The sequence below is a fragment of the Engystomops pustulosus genome, chromosome 5 (genome assembly GCF_040894005.1).
Source record: "Engystomops pustulosus chromosome 5, aEngPut4.maternal, whole genome shotgun sequence".
Taxonomy (NCBI): Eukaryota; Metazoa; Chordata; class Amphibia; order Anura; family Leptodactylidae; genus Engystomops; species Engystomops pustulosus.
The window spans coordinates 141,030,701-141,050,997 of NC_092415.1; the positions used below are offsets into that span (position 1 = coordinate 141,030,701).

The 20,297-nt window shown below is 46.0% G+C and overlaps 1 protein-coding gene across 3 annotated transcripts in view; it reads right to left on the reverse strand.

The window, feature by feature from the left end:
• The window catches only part of PDE1C (phosphodiesterase 1C), a 520,097-nt gene that overhangs the window by 383,945 nt on the left and 115,855 nt on the right, over positions 1 to 20,297 (reverse strand). For all 3 annotated transcript variants that reach the window (XM_072153240.1, XM_072153239.1, XM_072153242.1), the window contains exon 2: positions 4,990 to 5,040. In XM_072153240.1, coding sequence (XP_072009341.1) covers positions 4,990 to 5,040 — 51 coding nt within the window. The remainder of the gene's footprint in view (positions 1 to 4,989; positions 5,041 to 20,297) is intronic.

Sequence of the window (20,297 nt, forward strand, 5' to 3'; positions counted from 1 at the left end):
AGAAAATGGCCTCGGCTGAGGGATTAATAGATTCTGCAGAATGAACAGACGAGTACCTGGGGTTAAAACCATAATTACAGAAGAATGGTGACATCTTAATAGCACGTTGTTCATGATTGTTTATAGCAAACTCTGCTAGAGAAATGAAGTCTTTCCACTTATTCTGAGTATCAGCCACAAAACATCTTAGAAATTGCTCTAACGATTGATTGGTCCTCTCTGTCTGTCCATTTGTCTGAGGATGGAATGCAGACGAGAAGGACAGAGAGATACCTAATTTGCCACAGAACTCTCTCCAAAACCTAGCCACAAACTGGACACCCCTGTCGGAAACAACATTCTCAGGCACCCCATGAAGACGTAGAATATGATTAATAAAAAGTGTGGCGAGTGTGCGAGCGTTAGGCAGTTTACGTAGTGGAATGAGATGACACATCTTAGAAAATCTATCCACCACTACCCAAATGACTGTCTTACCCTTAGATAGTGGCAAGTCGGTAATAAAATCCATAGAAAGATGCGTCCAAGGTCTCGTAGGGACCGGTAGAGGATGTAACAGACCCTCGGGTGGCCTACGAGGGACCTTGGACCTAGCACAAACCTCACAAGCTTCGACAAAAGCCTTGACATCTCGAGCCCAAGATGGCCACCAGTAATGGCGTGAGAGCAGATACTTAGTACCTGCCACACCTGGATGACCAGACAAAACAGAACTATGAATCTCTTCAAGAACTCGGAGTCGAAGGTTAGGCGGTACATACAACAAAGAGTCTGGAGTGTTATGAGGTGCTTGACCCTGAGATTCTGCAATCAGGGTCACCAAGTCAGGTTGCAAAATAGACACTACTACCCCGGGTCTTAAAACAGTATCAGATTGAGTTCTGGGGGAACTTTCTAAATCAAAGCTACGAGACAAGGCGTCAGCCTTGATATTACGGGAACCAGGTCGGTAAGTGACTTCAAAATCGAATCTGGTAAAAAACAAAGCCCATCGGGCTTGACGTGGCGAGAGACGTTTAGCATTGTCTAGGTAAACCAGATTCTTATGATCAGTGAGTACCACCACCTTATGTTTGGCACCTTCAAGGAAATGCCTCCATTCATCAAATGCCAACTTGATGGCCAATAGTTCCCTATTACCGATATCATAGTTACATTCAGCTTGAGAGAACTTCTTTGAGAAGAACGCAATAGGTCGCAGGTTAGTGAGAGTGTCCGATCCTTGGGACAACACCGCTCCTACCCCTACCTCTGATGCGTCCACCTCCACAATAAATGGACGTTCAAAATTAGGTTGAGTCAGTACTGGGGCCTCTGAAAAACACTTACGGAGCTTGTCAAATGCTCGGATAGCCTCATGAGACCAGTTGACAAGATCTGCCCCCTTCCTGGTGAGATCAGTAAGTGGTTTGGCTATAACAGAAAACCCCTTAATAAATTTCCTATAATAATTAGCGAACCCCAGAAATCTTTGTAAGGCCTTCAAATTATTGGGACGTTCCCACTTTTCGATGGCCACCACCTTAAGGGGATCCATACGGAAGGAATTAGGGGTGACGTAGTAACCCAAAAAAGAGACCTCCTGGATACCAAACTGACATTTAGACAACTTAGCAAACAGACTGTTTTGTCTAAGCAGTTCCATCACTACCCGAACATGTTTTATGTGTGAAGCCCAGTCGGGAGAAAAAATCAAAATGTCATCTAAGTAGACCACAAGAAAACGACCTAGATGCTGACGAAATATATCATTCACAAAATGTTGAAAGACCGCCGGGGCATTGCATAAACCGAAAGGCATCACTAGATATTCAAAATGACCCTCTGGTGTATTGAAAGCGGTCTTCCATTCATCACCCTCTCTGATTCTAATCAAATTGTAAGCCCCTCGCAAGTCTATCTTGGAAAACCATTTGGCCCCCACAATTTGGTTAAATAAGTCAGGAATCAGGGGTAGAGGGTGTTGATTCTTAACAGTGATTCTGTTAAGTTGTCGATAATCTATACAGGGTCGTAATCCCCCATCCTTCTTTCCCACAAAAAAGAACCCTGCTCCCAATGGGGAGGAAGATGGGCGAATGTGACCCTTCTGGAGACTTTCCTTAATGTACTCCCGCATAGCCTCCCTTTCTGGACAAGACAAGTTAAAAATACGACCTCGAGGAAACTTGGCACCGGGAATTAATTCAATGGTACAGTCGTATGGTCTGTGTGGCGGCAATCCGTCCACAGCTTTTTCATCAAATACATCCGCATAATCGGACAAAAAACTCGGAATACCCTCTTCCATGGAAGAGCACTCAGCAAAAGAAACCACCTCACAATGGGAGTCACATTCAGTACCCCATTTTACCAGTTCCCGGTTTGCCCAATCAAAAACAGGATTGTGCTTCTCCAACCAAGGCAAACCTAAGATCACATCAGACGACAGGTTATGCAGACACAAAAACTTCATACGTTCCACATGAACTGCCCCCACCTTAACCTCAAGGCAGGGAGTGATGTAACGTATATCCCCCTGAGCAAAGGGGGCTGAGTCTGCTCCTGTGACATTAACAGGAGATTGGAGCAGAAGGGGACACACCTCTAGACCGGAAAAGAACATAGGGTTAACAAAATTAGCAGAAGACCCCGAGTCAATCTGAGCATAACCAGAGATGTTTCTCCCTCCCAAAGACAATGAAATAGGCAATAATAACTTATTCTTATTGGTGAAGGTTACCTGTTCGCCTGAGTGACCCCCTCGATAGTCACTCAGGCGTAGAAGTTTTCCGGCGGTGGTCCAGGAAGGGATGGACATTGCCGGACTCGATGTCCTGCTTTCCCACAGTAGAAACATAAGTTGTTCAACACACGATATGCACGTCTGGTCTTGGCATCAGTAGAATCCACTTGCATAGGTTCCTCTGATGGGGGTATAGCAGAAGGGGAAGGACTAGGGTTGGTAACACGAATAGGTGAAGGTCTAAAAGCGTCTGATGTACCTCTCTCCTTTAGCCTGTCTCTCAAGCGTCTGTCAACTCGGATAGCTAATGTCATGCTATCCTCAAGGGAACTAGGAGTGGGATAAGCTACCAACAGATCCTTCAACCGATCATTCAGTCCGACACGAAACTGAAATCGGAGTGCCGAGTCATTCCAAGTGGAGGGACCACTCCACTGCCTAAACTCCGAGCAATATTCCTCCACAGGACGTCTACCCTGCCTCAGACCTGTCAAGTGACGTTCAGCATTAGCTGCACTATCCGGGTCATCATACAGTAGCCCTAGGGCCTGAAAAAACCCATCCACCGTCTGCAACTCAGGAGAACTAGGAGGTAACGAGAAAGCCCATTCCTGTGGTGACCCCTGGAGTAGAGACATAACTATGCCCACCTTCTGGACCTCATCCCCAGAAGAGCGGGGGCGCAATCTAAAAAACAATTTACACCCCTCCCGAAATGCACAGAATCTCTTTCTATCCCCACTGAACTTATCTGGGAGTTGTACAGGTGGCTCAGGTGGTGCTGGGGAAGCCATGGTAAACTGACGTGGGGCCGTCTCCTGCTCATGAAGCCGAACAGCTAGTTCCTGCACCATGGTGTTGATTTGCTGCATCTGTTCCACAATATTTGTCAACGCAGTTCTGCTGTCCATGACAGCGACAGTATATTGGGCTGGCTATTCTGTCAGTATAGGGGGGCAAGACAACCAGACAGTGAGCCCTAAGGCTGAACCCCCCCCCACTGTCCCTACCTACTTGCCTCAAGACAGCTCTAGCAACTGCGGACAACCTCGGTGGCGGTCCCTATACTATGTAAGTGACACACGTAACAGGACAAGACAGACAACACAATAAGGGGTAGTCGACAAGCCAGAATCAAAACCAGAAGAATCGCAGTACAAATTCAGTGGGCAAAAAACGGTAGTCAAAAGTCAGGCAGAGGTTCGGCAACGATAACAGAAGGTACAAAGAGGTCACAGGGAAATATGGGGAGCTGGGATATCCAGGTAAGAACAAGACAATAGCCAGCACGCAATTGAGCCACTAGCTGCCTTATAAGTAAAGCTGGAGAGACAGACAAGAAGCTGATAGGACTAGTGCTGATTGGAGCTGAAATCACCTGCATCAGTCCAGCAAAGACCAGGTAACTCATTAACTGCTGGACCAAAGTCATCGGGTGTGTCCAGACTCCAAAGGCACAATTCACATTGCACATTACTGTCAGAACTTGCTGCACCACCGCAATCGGGCGTGTCAAAACCCCTGAGACACAATTCACACTGAACGGTTCTGACAAATACGAGGCCGGTTTAATAAGTACCTGTGTTAGAAATGAAGACGCCACTTTTTAAAAAAAAAAATGTTTTATATTTTTCATCATAGTCCCCTTTTATAAAGATGTACTTCTCCCAACGTTCCTGCCATTTTTTTAACCCCTCCAAAAATAGGATTTGTTGAACTCTCCAAAATACGCCCCTGTCTGCGATGACTTCCTCATTTGAGCTAAATTTTTTTCCCACAAGCCATTACTTCCTGTTAGGGAACAAGAAAAAGTTGCAGGGAGCCATCCAAAAACAAAAAGCGAATTACTGAACAATGCTGCTCTTTTTCCATCTTAGAGAATATCACGAAACACGTCTTACTCAAATGGCTGCCAAATCCAAACTAACCTATCAATCAGTCTGAAATGTGTTATGCCATCATTTGATAGATGGCAGCACACGATGATAACACCAATTTCCCTCAGGAACGCCCTCTGTTTTCAAACACGGGTACTTATTGAACCACCTTCGTAACTTTTAGATGCAAGTTTGCACCTTCCATATAAAAAATGCAAGTCTTCCTAAAAAAAAAGTCAACCAGGACTTCAGGGTTTGGCATTTACCCTTATAGCAAAAATGTAAATAAAATAGCCAATAATTCCTGATAGCACAAAATCTGCTCAGGGCTTCAACATAGGAATAAACTAAAGCAAGAAGCATGGCTGCTTTACATTCTTGACTTACTTGCAAATCGCGCCAAAGGTCTTGCATTTTTGTCACCAGCTTCATTTGCAACTAAAGACAAGACAGAAAACAGAATTATTACAGGAAATAGGCATGAGAACAAATATAAATATAAATAAACAGTCACTGACAATTAGTCTATTATTTATTGTCAAAATTCATTGGTTGGTCTATTCAAAAATTAAGTTCAATATTTCTTAATGTGTATTTATATAAACATATAAATTCATGATACAATTTTAGGTACTTAAACATACAAATAGTTGCAAAAAATAAATAATTACCAATAAAAAATTAAAATTCAATAAAAAGGCAATATATAGATATGAAAAAATGTATACATTTTTAAAACATTTTTGGATCCAGGAGTTTATTTACATGGAATAGTAGGGCCCCTTCTCATCCCTTGTACATGAGGTTTTTTTCAATCGAGGTTACACTTGTATAGGACACTATTTGCACTTGTAGTCCCTCTTTTTTCTCTCATGCACTACTAGCGGAATTAAGGATTCTACACTATCCTTGTAGCATGGATACAGCAGGGTGGCCATCCAGTAATCATAACTGGTGATTATCTGGCCAACTGGAACATATGTGGCTCATGTTGGCCAAGCTACCAAGAAGCAAGGGCAAGCTGTCCATGGTGGCAGGTTTCTCCTCCTCCTCTGCACCACCCCAGCCACAAAGTAGCAGGCAGTAATGTGGCTATGGGCTAACGACTGTGCTTTGGCACCCTTTCTTTGTTCTGCTAGCAATTTAGGCCTCCCTGACCACTTCTTAATCCAAACTATCACTGCCTTCCACCCACTTTGGGTCTAGAACCTCAACGTCCCCACCCTCTACCACCGAACCTTCACCGCTGCCCTCCTTATCCATCTGCACATCACAGAAAGCCACAGCGGTTGGATTTAATCATCATTGTAGATCTCTTCTGATGGTCCATCCGTTGTCTACACCCTTATCCCCTAACACAAGGTATTGGGAATCTTGCAGCACTATGTCTGGGGCAGAGGTAGATAAATGGGCCGCAGAACCCTAGATAGGAAAGTCATCATTCAGCATGACTGACTGCTCCATGACTTTTGTCTGAGATGGCTTCGCTGTCTTGAAGGAGGCTAAAGAGTAGGATTCTGCACATTCAACAAAATTTGAGCATGGCAAAGATAATGTAATTGACAAATGCCTCAACTTCATGTGGCCTATTGGGGCCTACCAGAATACACTACACACTGTGGTGCATGCTTGCACTAGAGGAACTTGAAGTAAGCAGAGACAGAACACGTCCTCTCCCTGCAGTACCAGCTTCATCAAGATTGCTCTTTAAAGATTTTGCTGTAACTGCAAACTTTACTGAGAACGCACATTTAAGATTTTGATGAGACGAAATCAACTTTCCCCTAGCTCTGTCTCCTGTCTGTAATACAGTAGCATCTGGACATGTGACCCTGCTCTTTTACAGCATATGTTTTGTCTGGGCAATCACAGCAATGTCCACAGAGTGTCTATGGCTTCAAAGCTGCTACAAGCTAGTTGATTGGTTGCTCAGAAGTCAACCAACCAGCTTGTCGCTTTTTCCCCAAACACAAACCCTAAAGGGGTGTCTGGCTTCAGGGGTTGTGGTTGCGAATCCATCAAATTCGGTATGGACCTTGAGTTTGGACCCGCTTATCACTAGTGTTAATTGACGTAATTTACACTAATCTGTGGCACACACATAAGATATGTGGGTGTCATACATACAAAATGTGGTCAATTTCAAGGTTCCACAACATTTGTAGTAAGGGGAACAATACAAGTAATAACAAAGAACTCACTAACTCAACCATGATTTTTTTCAACTCTCAGCCTGTATAACCTTTAAAACGTGGGGTAGATTTATCAAACTGTTATTGACAGAATTCTGCCTTAACATGCACAAAAAACTTAACTTAAACTTAAATGCTTTGGGGCACATTAACATAACTGGCCGCTGGAGTTCACTAGAAGAGTATTACTAGAAGATTGATATATTCCTGATAAGTAACATATAGTCAGATGGCACCGCAATGTACGAGCACATCTACGCAGTGTTATTCAGTGGATAACATTTCTTCAGAGGTGATCTGGTATAAATGTTACTCTGCATTTCAGATTGCATTGGTGCTGAATGGTTTTACAAGATAGAGTATGATAACATTAACATTGAAAATAATAGCATAGAAGAACTGATTATACCCCATCGTATTTCTTGACATAAATGTATATATGGTGGAGGCAAATTTCACTGGGGGTAATATAACATTGGGCCAGCTCGTGGCAACAGTTCTATGTCTGTCTTTGGAGCTCCACTTCCCTCAGATTCATTAAAGAAGTTTTCGGTCCTCAATTCATCTGTTGGCAGTGTTTTATGTTATGGGGAAGTTTTGTGACGGTTGCATAAAACCACCGAAAGTCGAAGCACATAGACCAGGGGGATTTGGTTCAAGCAGGGTCTATGTCAAAGTGACTTTCCCTTGTCCTATGTTCATTTGGCACAAAATAGCACCACATTGCACCTCAATTGCCCCAAAACAATGCCACACATAAACAAAAAAGAAATATACATCCCTTTGCCAAATGCTGTCTTATTTCAGCATAGTAAAAAAACGTTTGAACATGCCTTGCACTCCATTTCTTAAGTATTTTAGACATTGGTAGAAAAAGAAGCATTGCTTTCAGGGAAAGAGGTAGGAGATCATTCTCCAAAATGCACCAAACTGGTCCAACTAATAGGAGAAGTAGTTATAATAGACATCCCAATAATGCAACTGGTCCTCCAGCATCAGGCACTGCAATAAATCTGGAGAATTTCAAAGCTGTCGAGTCCAACTTTATTCTATTTAATTTGTAGATTGTATTCACATCATAAATGCGCTTTAATAAATGTGGAGTGACAGCGATCTATACAAAAGGGACTTTGTGATGTCAGTCCCCAACTTAATTGCTAATAGTCCAATGTAGCTTTTAAATGACAAAAAAGGGGCACAAGAAGAATGATAAATCCCCCCTACGGGTTGTATATGTAGATGTGTACCAGCACAACTCGATAATCAGTATCAAGATACTATAGAAGTAACCACATTTGACAACAGTGAATGATATTAGGGTGTACAGCATCAGATTCTCAAATAAAAGGTAGTGAAGCCAATGGAAGAAAACTATTGACAAGGCGTGCTGCCATGTGTAGATCAATGACATGTGGAATTGGTTTTGGAGAAAAAAGTTCTTTATACACTAGATGCTATGTATTTCAATCCCGCTCCAGGGTTTTCATTGGGGGTACCACCAGGATTATTAGGTGTCAGGTATTTTGATTATTGCTTCCATTTTTGAATATTCTCCTGAATCTTTCACTCTGTGCTGTGACCTGGATTGTTTATGATTCTTCTGTGTTGTTTTGTTTGTCTTGTGTTTTCATTTTGGTGCAGGAAGGGATCAAAACCCAGTTACTGGGCACTGTTTGTGGTGAACCCAGTATTTAGGCACGAACACTTTGGGGGGCTGAGGTTAAGCCCTCTTTCACACGAGTGTATGAATACAGCCGTATGCCACCCATTTCCATATATGTAGCATATGGCCACATTCATTTCAATGGACATTACGGCCATCTATTTACATGGCCGTTCACTGTACCATTCTGTACCGTGAGCAACTCATAAACAAATATAGAGCATGTCCTATTTTCTCCAGTATTTCCATTCCAAATGCCCCTTAGAAGTCTATGGGAACATATAAAATATGTGTTACATAGGCGCTGAATATGGTTGTGCACCAAATGCTGCCGCATATATGCAGTATCCAGGGAGACCAAGCCGGGGGTCGGTGCATTCTATCAGCCAGTCAATAGTCAGCCAGCCATTATTTGTCAGCCCACCATTTTATATACTGATACTGTAAGGATACAGTGACAGACGTGCACATATGGATGAAAAACATCATGTATATATGGATTCATACAGCACAGGAGAAATCATACATTTACGTAAAAGGAGTCTTAGGGCTCACTGTCCTTGTCTGTGTCCTGTCATTTATACTGTCATTCAATAAAAAGTTTACTTTCCAGTAGATAAAAATCTGTCAATAGTGATGTGATGGACACACAGGGGTGATCTATCATTTGCAGGATTTTGAGCAGTTGTCTGTGTGTGAGACTGGCAGGTTTCGGATTGTCGGATTTATAGTCCAGTGTATGTGCAGTGTTAAATGCCTTCTGACGTGACTCAGCTGTGTGTGCTCTGTGCTAATAGGCTGCACCAGCCACACAAATATATAACATCTGCTCAATTTCTGCCTCTTTGCAATGTTTTTGCACAGGAAATTTGCAGATACCTCAAAACACAAAATTGAGCAAAAACAAAAAAATTTGCAATTTCTGTTCTGTGAGCTTGGTTTCCTCAATTGTGCTGCATCTATCTTACCGTCTGTTGTTTTTTCCATGAGTTTGTCTGATTTATTTTCAAAGTTTTTTTAAACTTGAGCTTATACTGGTGCTAAAATAAACTTACTCTAAGCAGGCTTACAGAGCACGGGCTGGCTGTCTGAGACCCACAATTCTACCTGTGTCTTGTTTTTGTTTGGATAGTACTGTGTGTTGCGGGGGATGTACAGGACAAGTCTGGAGACCTGTGCACATATTGACATGCTCATTGTCTAGGTAATATTTGCGGCAAGCAAGGGGCACTGTTCTTAGTAAATGTGCCCCAATGTGTGCACAGGTTTCCAGACTACACATCCCCTACTACACAGTTAGAATTTCTGGCCTCGGACAGTCAGTCTGTGCTCTGTAAGCTGCTTAGAGTAGGTGTATTTTAGCAACAGCATAAGCACAAGTTTAAAAAACACTTAAAATAAATCAGACAAACACAAGGAAAAAACAACAGACGGTAAGATAGATGCAGCGCAATGGGGGAAACAAAACTCACGGCATTGAAGCTCAAAAATTGCTCAGTTTTAAAGTTTTTGCTCACTTTAAATTTTATGTTTTGAGGTATCTGAGAATTTCCTGTGGAAAAACATCTCAAAAAGGCAGAAACTGAGCAGATGTTAAACATACATGTGACTAGTGCAGTCTATTCCCACACAGCACACACAGCTGATACTCACATCAGAAGGCATTTAACAATGCACATATGGACTCAGAGATGCGCGGAGAGTACAGGTAGAAGACTTCATGGAGGGCAGGTGAGGGGACAAGAAGAAGAAGATAACAGAGACAGGTAATGAAAAACACGGAAACACTTCACAACAACAGCTGCCCAAAGATTCATGCAGAACGTGCACCAGAAATCCTGAATCTGGTGCCCCCTGCACACTACACAGGTAAACTGCACATAGTGCACACTGCACTGTTCTTGGTAAACGTGCCACAATGTATGCACAGGTCTCCAACACATCCCTCGCAACCCACAACATCATCCAAACAAAAACAACATGTAGTTAGAACTCCTGGCCTCGGATAGCCGGCCTTGCTCTGTAAGTTGCTTAGAGTAGGTATATTTTAGCGGTAGCATAAGCGCAAGTTTAAAAAAATGCTGAAAATAAATCAGGCGAACACAAGGAAAAAAACAGCCAACGGGAAGATAGATCCAGTGCAATGGAGAAACCACGCTTGCGGGGGGAAAAAACAAGAGCACCAAAAAAAACCCTGCAAAAATATAAGCAAGTAAAAAATGTGCAAGAAAAATAAATCGCAAAAAAAAAACCCACCGACCCACCTAAAATAAATTATGATAAATATGGTGTTGCACACTCAAGTTGATATATGCCTCTGTGGTGTATTTTTTGCCATTTTCTTGTGCAAACATTTGCGACAATTATACGCCCAGAAGCTACATAGGACTAATGATAAATCTCCCCTACAGACTCAAATAACACGCAGCTCTGATCACTGTAGTGAACCTCTAACACTATACCTTTAAAGGAGTGGCCACTTTACTTCATGTTTTTTGTAATGTGTTTGTAAGTGGGGGGGGGGGGCAGGATATTAGGTAATATACCAATACACATTTATTAAAAGTTCTCCTCTGCTTTCTTGATATGTAATGTGATTGGCCAGACATTCCTGTCCATAAAAAGACCACAGATGGTGGGTCATGGGATCTGTCCATGAACAATTGGCAGTTAAAGATCACATGACCCTCCGTCTGCGGCCATCATAGCTTCCAGAACATTTATATTTACCTGCCATTGCGTTGTTAATACAAATTTTATTTATCACAGCTTTTTTTCTACTTTATCAAATAAGCAGAAGATGAAGGCTCCCCTGAGAAGTATTTCCATGCCTACTGCTTGTCCCCATGACGGCCCTGTCTCTTCATGAACTCCAGCAGCTCAGTGTTTTCATATGAACGCCACTATGTATCATAGCAACCAATCACATAGTTCATTTATTATATTTTTTACTTAGTTTTTAGTGTGTGCTAAAAAGAAATGTGCATCTTAACCAGATGTTTATGTGGACATGTAAAGCTTGCAAGAGGCCTGTAACTTTAATGCTGATAGCTTCATATAAGATCAACAACCATCTAGTTTTCAGATACTATGCTGGGTTCAACATTGCTGTTTTCCATTAAGAAAAACAATGGAAACTAAATACTGATGCCAAACAGAAGCTTTTCTGTGTAAGCTACAATTGACTTGCAAATACAGTACGGTCTCCTGTGCCATGCTCCTCCTCATAATGGAAAGGAAGGCTACTAACAACCAGTAAAAATGTTATGTACTCCAAAATATACAAGCCCTCACAAAATTAAAAAAGTTATGGGACTTGGAATGTGCATAACATTCATTTGGGCCAAAGCAGTAAAATATTTTACCATGTTAAGACCCACAATCAATTGATAATGTTATTCATACCATTCAGAGTATGCTAAAGAAGTACAAAACCAAAAAAACTATGATAGTGTTCTGATTTTTACCATATCCCATTACTTTAATGCAAAAATTATCTGCACAACAGTTTGCAGAAACTGGGCGCAAACAGGAGTGCTCCATTCTCCATAGGTTTCAAAAGCTTCTACTATATATAAAAGACTTTCCTAAGCAATTACCTTTTATCAGTATAAAAAAAAATCAAAGCTTAGAGGAAAATGGAAACAACTCTTTAACTATTACAACATGAGATGTGCTGTACTTCTTTTCTGACAGTAAAGATGGTAGAAGCATCTGAAGATCACCAGGCTGTGGACCACTGCTTTATTGTATAGAAAAGAATATGGGACATATTTATCAAGCTGTCTGAATATTATTAGTTGCCCATGGCAACTAATTACAGTTCAGCTTTACATTTTACCAGTGCTCGTAAATATTTTAAAGGGGAGCTGTGATTGGTTGCCATGGCCGACTAAGAATATTCTGACTTTCAGACAGCTTGATACATGTGTATCATAATGGTGATTTGTGCATCATAAACCTTATTAGAATTGCTTTTATGGCTTTTATTTTTTTTATTTTATCTTACATTTTTTGCTTTATAGCATTTTTATATTTTATTATATTATATTTTTTTAATTTAACTTCTAACTGCAGGCCTTTTCCATTATTGATTCATAGAAAAATAGAAAAAAAGAACGGCTCAATCCAGCTCACAAGTGATGAGAGTCTCCCAATCAGAGATGTTTCCCACAGCATGGAGGTATAGATGAGTTGTGCTGCTCCGGGATAACATAAATAGCATAAGCAATGTTTGCTCCAGCATAGGAAAAAAAAAAGTTTAAAAACAAAATTTATTTAGTCTACAGTATATTAAAAATTTTCAGATGCCCATGAAGGTTTTTAACATGGACTAAATAAATTTAGTTTTTAAACTTTTTTCTTTTTCCCACATTGGAGCAACCATTGCTTATACTTTTCCATTATTGCATTTCCTTTTCATACACCCAACAAAAGCCATATCTTTTTTATTTTTCTATTTGAAGAATAAACATGTAGGGCCTGTTTTCTCAGTAAGAAATTGAACTTTCTAGTGGTAACATTTAAAACCTTGTGCAATGTACTTGGAAGCTTTGAATTCTAAATGCAGTGAAATTGAAAAAAAATAATTGCCCTATTTTTTATTAAGCTTAGTTTTTACAGATTTCTTTGTAAAGTTTAAATGACACATTCCCTTTATTCTTGGGGTCAGTATTAAAATGGACCCACCAAATTTATATAGTTTTATTTTTTAATACCTTACTTTGGTTTATGGCACTGGTAAGGTGTCGGCTAGATTTTCAGTTATATCGATTTGGTAACTGTACAGCCTTTTTCTGCTGTCCCTGCCTGACTGCCTGGTCTACCCTAAATGGTATTTCTAGTAGAGCTATAAGTAGTGGTAGAGGTAGTCAATTTTCCCTTCCTGTGTCAAAGTGCAAAACATGGAGATGAAGACAAGATTGTACAAACATGGAGGAATCTTCACCAGAACCAAGCGGACAAATGCTGTACAAAATCACAAGACAAATGAAAAGTCTGAATACAAGCAAATAGTCAAGATACCAGAATACATAATAAGAGGATACACAGCAAGCTTACTAAGTACTAATACTACAGCAGACACACCTCTTATGTGAGTCCTGGTCCAGGAGGTTAAGAACTCTGAAATCGCATGAGTAATGTGAGTGGAGGGAGATTATCAGCAACAATGGGTTAATTATTGATGACCCTTAACAGATCCCTGTTAAGAGTGAAAACCTACAAACCCAAAGACCATGCAAGATCTTTAATGTGGTTAAAGATTAGTTTAGCTAGTCAAAGTACTCTTTAAGACGGCCATTACCTTTACAAATATTATAGAAATGAAGAAACTATGAAATGATGTTTCATTCATTCTACGACACAGATTTAAAAATGTATAAATGAATAAATGTGAACAAATAACACAAAGGGAACAATATCGTATTTGAAGTGAAACTGTTGAAAAGATTCATTAAGAACTGATGGTTGCTTTAACATTTCTTTTCATGTATTTTTCATTATAATTGCAAACATCCGTTAGATTTTTTTAAAGCTATGTTTACATTCATTTAAAAGTTTATTTATGAATATGCAAAGTAACCACAGGCTATTTTAAATATTTCAAAGATATTGGCAAGATTATAGAACTCACTCAGTCTCAGTCTCAGTCTAATGAAGACTTTCTACAGTCATCTGCAGGAGGAAAGTGCCTCTTTCACTTGTTAACCAAAGACATTTATAAACTATACCTCATCTATAACTCATTGGGGGGAATTCATTAAGACTTGAGTTATATAAACAGCAGTCTTAAAATTAATCCCTCCGGTTCTACAATACTCAAGCCTTTTAGTAGATTGGGTGCAAACTAAGATGCCTGCATGGAAAGATATCATCATACAACGATTTTTGAGGCATAAAGGTGTTTTAAAAGGACATTAACATACAGTTAGCCTTCTTCATGTCAACACAAGCAGGGGGGCTAAGGGGTGGATTTTGGAATCTTTCTTAGCCAGAAATTTTCCTTTAGAAAATTGTCATTCTTTGGGGATCCCTCATGGATAGATTGATATTTCTGCTTTCCCAGGCACCATACTTTCGCAGGTCACATTTACTTACAAGATCACTTGAGTTCAGTAAAAGTGCATTGTTTGTCTATAAAACAATTTGAAAGTTAAATACAGCGCTCGGTCCGAATAAGTCAGAGCGTCCGACGGCACACCCCCTAATTTGTGTTGCATGGAAGCCAGCACAGCTGTGCCACAAAAGGGTCACATGCAACACAATCGTAGTGCAGACACTACTTAAATATTGTGCAAGCCGTTTTAGCCATGAAGAATGCACACAGTCTGACAAGAGTGCACAGCGCGACCATTAGTAAATGAGCCCCATAATGACACATAATGGGGCTTATTTACTAAGGGTCGCAGATCACACTTTTGTCGGACTGTTCGCCGTTTTTGATGTAGCTGCATTGGCTCCCATGCGAAAGAAATGGTGGGGGTACGTGCCATCGGACAATCTGACTGATTTGGACTGAGCGCAAGGTTTAAGTTTCAAATTGTGTCACATGACAATGCACTTTCATGCACCAGGAGGAAGATGGTGAACTCTGTCGGACCTGAGCGGGAAAGCAACACATACAGGATGTCACAGTCTATGGGGATTAGTCCCTTGGGACTAAGTAAGTGGACTCCCTGGACCACAGCGGGAGATAACAACCTTAACCGCACCCGGGAGCGGAGTCTAAGTGAACTCCTGGTCTTCGCCAGAGCCCGCCGCAAAGCGGGATGTTCTTGCTGCGGCGGGAGTCACCAGGTCGCTCCGCGGGTGCGACTAGGCCCGCGGTGGCAGCCAAGGTAGAGACACGGGGACCACGGGAAGGCAGGCAGGCAGGACCACGGGAAGGCAGGCAGGACTACGGGAAGGCAGGCAGGACCACGGGAAGGCAGGCAGGACCACAGGAAGGCAGGCAGGACCACGGGAAGGCAGGCAGGACCACGGGAAGGCAGGCAGGACCACGGGAAGGCAGGCAGGACCACGGGAAGGCAGGCAGGCAGGACCACGGGAAGGCAGGCAGGACCACGGGAAGGCAGGCACAACCACGGGAAGGCAGGCACAACCACGGGAAGGCAGGCACAACCACGGGAAGGCAGGCAGGACCACGGGAAGGCAGGAAGGCAGGACCGCCACAGGATTGCAGGACCGCCACAGGATTGCAGGCCCCCCACAGGATTTCAGGACCGCCACAGGAATGCAGGACCACAATAGGATACCACGTAACAAGGGAACACAGGAAACCAGGAACACGGAAACACCACAGAACACGAGAATCACAGAATCCACAGAGGCGTTTGGAAACACTCAGGAACACAGAGGGCTTTCTCTTCAGTAACAGGACATGAAGATCCGGCAGGGGATGCTGGGAGTCGCCAGGCTATATAGCCGAGCCAGGAATGCCAGAACCAATAAGGAGGACACTGGCCCTTTAAGGCTGGGAGAAGTCCGAGTGCGCCCCCTCTAGTGGCAGGAGCACGCGACTGCTTGGAAGAAGCATGCGGCCTACAAGCTGGGAGCAAGAGTGCAGGCTGGAGCCAGGAGAGGTAAGTGAGAGCTGGGGGAGCGGGGACCACGGCAACCGGCACGGGCACACCCTCAATCCGTATCGAGGATTGCGGGTGTAACCGTGACAGTACCCCCCCCCTTAGGGCCCCTCTTCTCTTCTTCTTCAGCCCGCTGTTCTTCTTTCTTTGCCTCCTCCAATTCTTCTTGGTGATGAGACACCTTAGGAGGAGAGAAGGCACAGGGAAGACTTGGGAAGCCGCAGGCTGGGTCGGCTCTAGGCACACCGGAGCAGCCTCAGGGGAGGCAGGAGCAGCCGTGGCAACCTGCGGAGTCTGGAGCGCCACTGGAGCAGCACTGGCAAGCTGCGTAGTCTCTGGAGCAGCCGTGGCAAGCTGCGGAGTCTGGAGCACCATTGCGTAGCCACGGGAGCAGCTGCGGAGGCTGGAGAGTCTCTGGAGCAGCTGCGGGAAGCTGCGGAGGCTGGAGAGTCCCTGGAGCAGCTGCGGGAATCTGCGGAGGCTGGAGAGCCACTGGAGCAGCAGCGGGGAGCCGCGGAGCCACTGGAGCAGCTGCAGGGAGCTGCGGAGCCACTGGAGCAGCTGCAGGGAGCTGCGGAGCCACTGGAGCAGCTGCAGGGAGCTGCGGAGCCACTGGAGCAGCTGCAGGGAGCTGCGGAGCCACTGGAGCAGCTGCGGGGAGCAGCGGAGCCACTAGAGCAGCTGCGGGGAGCTGCGGAGCCACTGGAGCTGCTGCCGGGAGCTGCGGAGCCACTGGAGCAGCTGCGGGGAGCTGCGGAGCCACTGGAGAAGCTTCGGGAAGATGCGGAGCCACTGGAGCAGCTTTGGGAAGCTGCGGAGTCACGGGAGCAGCTCTTGGAAGCTGCGCAGGCTTGGGCGCCGCTGGAGCAGCTCTGGGAAACTGCTAAGGCTTGGGCGCCACTGGTGCAGCTCTGGGAAGCTACTGAGGCTTGGGCGCCACTGGTGCAGCTCTGGGAAGCTGCTGAGGCTTGGGCGCCACTGGTGCAGCTCTGGGAAGCTGCTGAGGCTTGGGCACCACTGGTGCAGCTCTGGGAAGCTGCTGAGGCTTGGGCACTACTGGTGCAGCTCTGGGAAGCTGCAGAGACAGTGGAGCCACCGGAACCATGCAGGACAGATGAGGTGGTCGAACTTGAGGTGGTTCAAATCTGGACTGGATTTTTGCAAGGAACTTGGTATGGGTAACCATGTCCGGGTCACCACTATCCCATAGAGGAGTAGCCCAGTCCAGCGCCTCTCCAGTGAGCAAAGAAAAAACGCATGCCAACTTAGAGCGTTCGGGGGTGGACTGGGAGGACGTCAATTTGATGTACAACGAGCACTGGACAACAAAACTCCAGCAAAAATTTGGGTTGCCATCAAATTTGTTTGGCATCAAAATATCTGTTCCAGAGTTTGCTGCCGAAAAACATGGCTGGGGGACAGAAGCAACAGGAGGAGTCACAGGAGCCTGCTGCTGGAAGGCAATAAACCGCAGGGTGGCAGCGAGTTTGTCCAAGAGTTCTTTTTGCGCAGCAATCTCTTGGGACTGCTGGGCAATAGTGCTGGGAAGGTCACCCAGAAGCAGGTATGGATCCTTGACACAATGTCCATGGCTTTGGCAGTGATCATGACCTCGGCGGAGTCCATGGCCGGATCTTACTGTCACAGTCTATGGGGATTACTCCCTTGGGACTAAGTAAGTGGACTCCCTGGACCACCGTGGGAGATAACAACATTAGCCACACCCGGGAGCAGAGTCTAAGTGAACTCCTGGTCTTCGCCAGAGCCCGCCGCAAAGCGGGATGGTCTTGCTGTGGCGGGAGTCACCAGGTCGCTCCGCGGGTGCGACTAGGCCTGCGGTGGCAGCCAAGGTAGAGACACGGGGACCACGGGAAGGCAGGCAGGACCACGGGAAGGCAGGCAGGACCACAAGAAGGCAGGCAGGCAGGACCACGGGAAGGCAGGCAGGACCACGGGAAGGCAGGCAGGACCACGGGAAGGCAGGCAGGACCACGGGAAGGCAGGCAGGACCACGGGAAGGCAGGCAGGCAGGACCACGGGAAGGCAGGCAGGCAGGACCACGGGAAGGCAGGCAGGCAGGACCGCCACAGGATTGCAGGACCGCCACAGGATTGCAGGACCGCACAGGACTGCGGGAAGCTGCGGAGGCTGGAGAGTCCCTGGAGCAGCTGCGGGAATCTGCGGAGGCTGGAGAGCCACTGGAGCAGCAGCGGGGAGCCGCGGAGCCACTGGAGCAGCTGCAGGGAGCTGCGGAGCCACTGGAGCAGCTGCAGGGAGCTGCGGAGCCACTGGAGCAGCTGCAGGGAGCTGCGGAGCCACTGGAGCAGCTGCAGGGAGCTGCGGAGCCACTGGAGCAGCTGCAGGGAGCTGCAGAGCCACTGGAGCAGCTGCGGGGAGCAGCGGAGCCACTAGAGCAGCTGCGGGGAGCTGCGGAGCCACTGGAGCTGCTGCCGGGAGCTGCGGAGCCACTGGAGCAGCTGCGGGGAGCTGCGGAGCCACTGGAGAAGCTTCGGGAAGATGCGGAGCCACTGGAGCAGCTTTGGGAAGCTGCGGAGTCACGGGAGCAGCTCTTGGAAGCTGCGCAGGCTTGGGCGCCGCTGGAGCAGCTCTGGGAAACTGCTAAGGCTTGGGCGCCACTGGTGCAGCTCTGGGAAGCTACTGAGGCTTGGGCGCCACTGGTGCAGCTCTGGGAAGCTGCTGAGGCTTGGGCGCCACTGGTGCAGCTCTGGGAAGCTGCTGAGGCTTGGGCACCACTGGTGCAGCTCTGGGAAGCTGCTGAGGCTTGGGCACTACTGGTGCAGCTCTGGGAAGCTGCAGAGACAGTGGAGCCACCGGAACCATGCAGGACAGATGAGGTGGTCGAACTTGAGGTGGTTCAAATCTGGACTGGATTTTTGCAAGGAACTTGGTATGGGTAACCATGTCCGGGTCACCACTATCCCATAGAGGAGTAGCCCAGTCCAGCGCCTCTCCAGTGAGCAAAGAAAAAACGCATGCCAACTTAGAGCGTTCGGGGGTGGACTGGGAGGACGTCAATTTGATGTACAACGAGCACTGGACAACAAAACTCCAGCAAAAATTTGGGTTGCCATCAAATTTGTTTGGCATCAAAATATCTGTTCCAGAGTTTGCTGCCGAAAAACATGGCTGGGGGACAGAAGCAACAGGAGGAGTCACAGGAGCCTGCTGCTGGAAGGCAATAAACCGCAGGGTGGCAGCGAGTTTGTCCAAGAGTTCTTTTTGCGCAGCAATCTCTTGGGACTGCTGGGCAATAGTGCTGGGAAGGTCACCCAGAAGCAGGTATGGATCCTTGACACAATGTCCATGGCTTTGGCAGTGATCATGACCTCGGCGGAGTCCATGGCCGGATCTTACTGTCACAGTCTATGGGGATTACTCCCTTGGGACTAAGTAAGTGGACTCCCTGGACCACCGTGGGAGATAACAACATTAGCCGCACCCGGGAGCAGAGTCTAAGTGAACTCCTGGTCTTCGCCAGAGCCCGCCGCAAAGCGGGATGGTCTTGCTGTGGCGGGAGTCACCAGGTCGCTCCGCGGGTGCGACTAGGCCTGCGGTGGCAGCCAAGGTAGAGACACGGGGACCACGGGAAGGCAGGCAGGACCACGGGAAGGCAGGCAGGACCACAAGAAGGCAGGCAGGCAGGACCACGGGAAGGCAGGCAGGACCACGGGAAGGCAGGCAGGACCACGGGAAGGCAGGCAGGACCACGGGAAGGCAGGCAGGACCACGGGAAGGCAGGCAGGCAGGACCACGGGAAGGCAGGCAGGCAGGACCACGGGAAGGCAGGCAGGCAGGACCGCCACAGGATTGCAGGACCGCCACAGGATTGCAGGACCGCACAGGATTGCAGGACCACCACAGGAATGCAGGACCACAATAGGATACCACGTAACAAGGGAACACAGGAAACCAGGAACACGGAAACACCACGGAACACGGGAATAACAGAATCCACAGAGGCGTTTGGAAACGCTCGGGAACAGGACAGTAACTCTCTCTTTCTCTTCAGTAACAGGACATGAAGATCCGGCAGGAGATGCTGGGAGTCGTCAGGCTAAATAGCCGAGCCAGGAATGCCAGAGCCAATAAGGAGGACACTGGCCCTTTAAGGCTGGGAGAAGTCCGAGTGCGCCCCCTCTAGTGGCAGGAGCACGCGACTGCTTGGAAGAAGCATGCGGCCTACAAGCTGGGAGCAAGAGTGCAGGCTGGAGCCAGGAGAGGTAAGTGAGAGCTGGG